Genomic DNA, 1,028 nt, shown 5'->3' with positions numbered 1-1,028 from the left:
GTAGATCCCAGCAAGGAAAGATACTGGTTGCATGTGCTTGCTGATGGCTGTCGGCTAGCCTTGCTGTGGAAGTATGGGGGCATCTACCTGGACACAGATATCATTTCACTCAAACCCTTGGAGTTCCGAAACTTCCTCTGTGAACAGTCGAGTAATTATACCAATAATGCAGCTTTGGGATTTAACCGCTTTCATCCCTTTACCAAGATGTGCTTAAGAGATTTTGTTGATAAATACAATGGAGCAGCTTGGGGCCATCAGGGACCAGACTTGATGACCCGAATGTTGAAGAAATGGTGTGGAACTGATAATCTCAATAACTTCCGCAACAAAGATTGCAAAGGGATAATGTTCTTGTCCAACAACTGGTTCTATCCAGTTCCATTTTCTAATTGGAGAAGGTTCTTTCAAAAAAATAGATGGAATAACAACAATGATACTATCGAAAAGGAATTGTCAAAGACTAGTGGAGTACATATCTGGAAGTATATGATTGGTGATCGGAAAATTGAAATCAAAGCAAGTCGATCTTTAATAGAATATTTCTTTAGTGAATACTGTCCAAGCACATATAAATCTCTCCCATCCCAGAAAGAAAAACCAGCAAAAAAATAGTAACGTTGTGCCTGAACATCCTGGTTACAGTGATCCTCCACACTAATGTGGACAAGACAGGTTAGAACAGGATGACCCCTGGACTAATTTTGGTGATTTTTTTTTTCCTTGGGATATGTTTGAGTATTGCCCAGCATTTTTACACTGATTTTTAATTATTGCAAACATCACTACTAAGCAAACCAATCACTGTGGCTGATTTAATGGAGTCCCACTTGGCTCCATCTCATGGAATCTTCACTGGGATCTTGCTGCTGTCCATGAGGCTGCTGGGTGATGGTAAGGATTGGGTTTTGGTGTAGCTTGGTGACTCAGATGAAAAGTAGGAGATATGTCGAGGAAGAAAAGGGGTCAGCAAAAAGATGGATACTCTTTTTCTATTGACCATCACATATTTCTCCAACAAGATGAAG

The 1,028-nt window shown here is 40.3% G+C and overlaps 1 protein-coding gene across 1 annotated transcript; it reads left to right on the top strand.

Annotated features, from left to right (window-relative positions):
• Positions 1-6: 6 nt before the first annotated feature.
• LOC122544815 (alpha-1,4-N-acetylglucosaminyltransferase-like) lies at positions 7-1,022 on the top strand (the record flags this gene model as incomplete). Its single annotated transcript, XM_043684135.1, has 1 exon — positions 7-1,022. A coding segment is annotated over one exon (609 nt), but the record flags the coding sequence as incomplete, so codon positions are not given.
• Positions 1,023-1,028: the final 6 nt, after the last annotated feature.

The sequence above is a fragment of the Chiloscyllium plagiosum genome, unplaced genomic scaffold (assembly GCF_004010195.1).
Source record: "Chiloscyllium plagiosum isolate BGI_BamShark_2017 unplaced genomic scaffold, ASM401019v2 scaf_73899, whole genome shotgun sequence".
In the NCBI taxonomy this organism is placed as follows: Eukaryota; Metazoa; Chordata; class Chondrichthyes; order Orectolobiformes; family Hemiscylliidae; genus Chiloscyllium; species Chiloscyllium plagiosum.
This window is presented reverse-complemented; position numbering and strand designations above follow the sequence as displayed.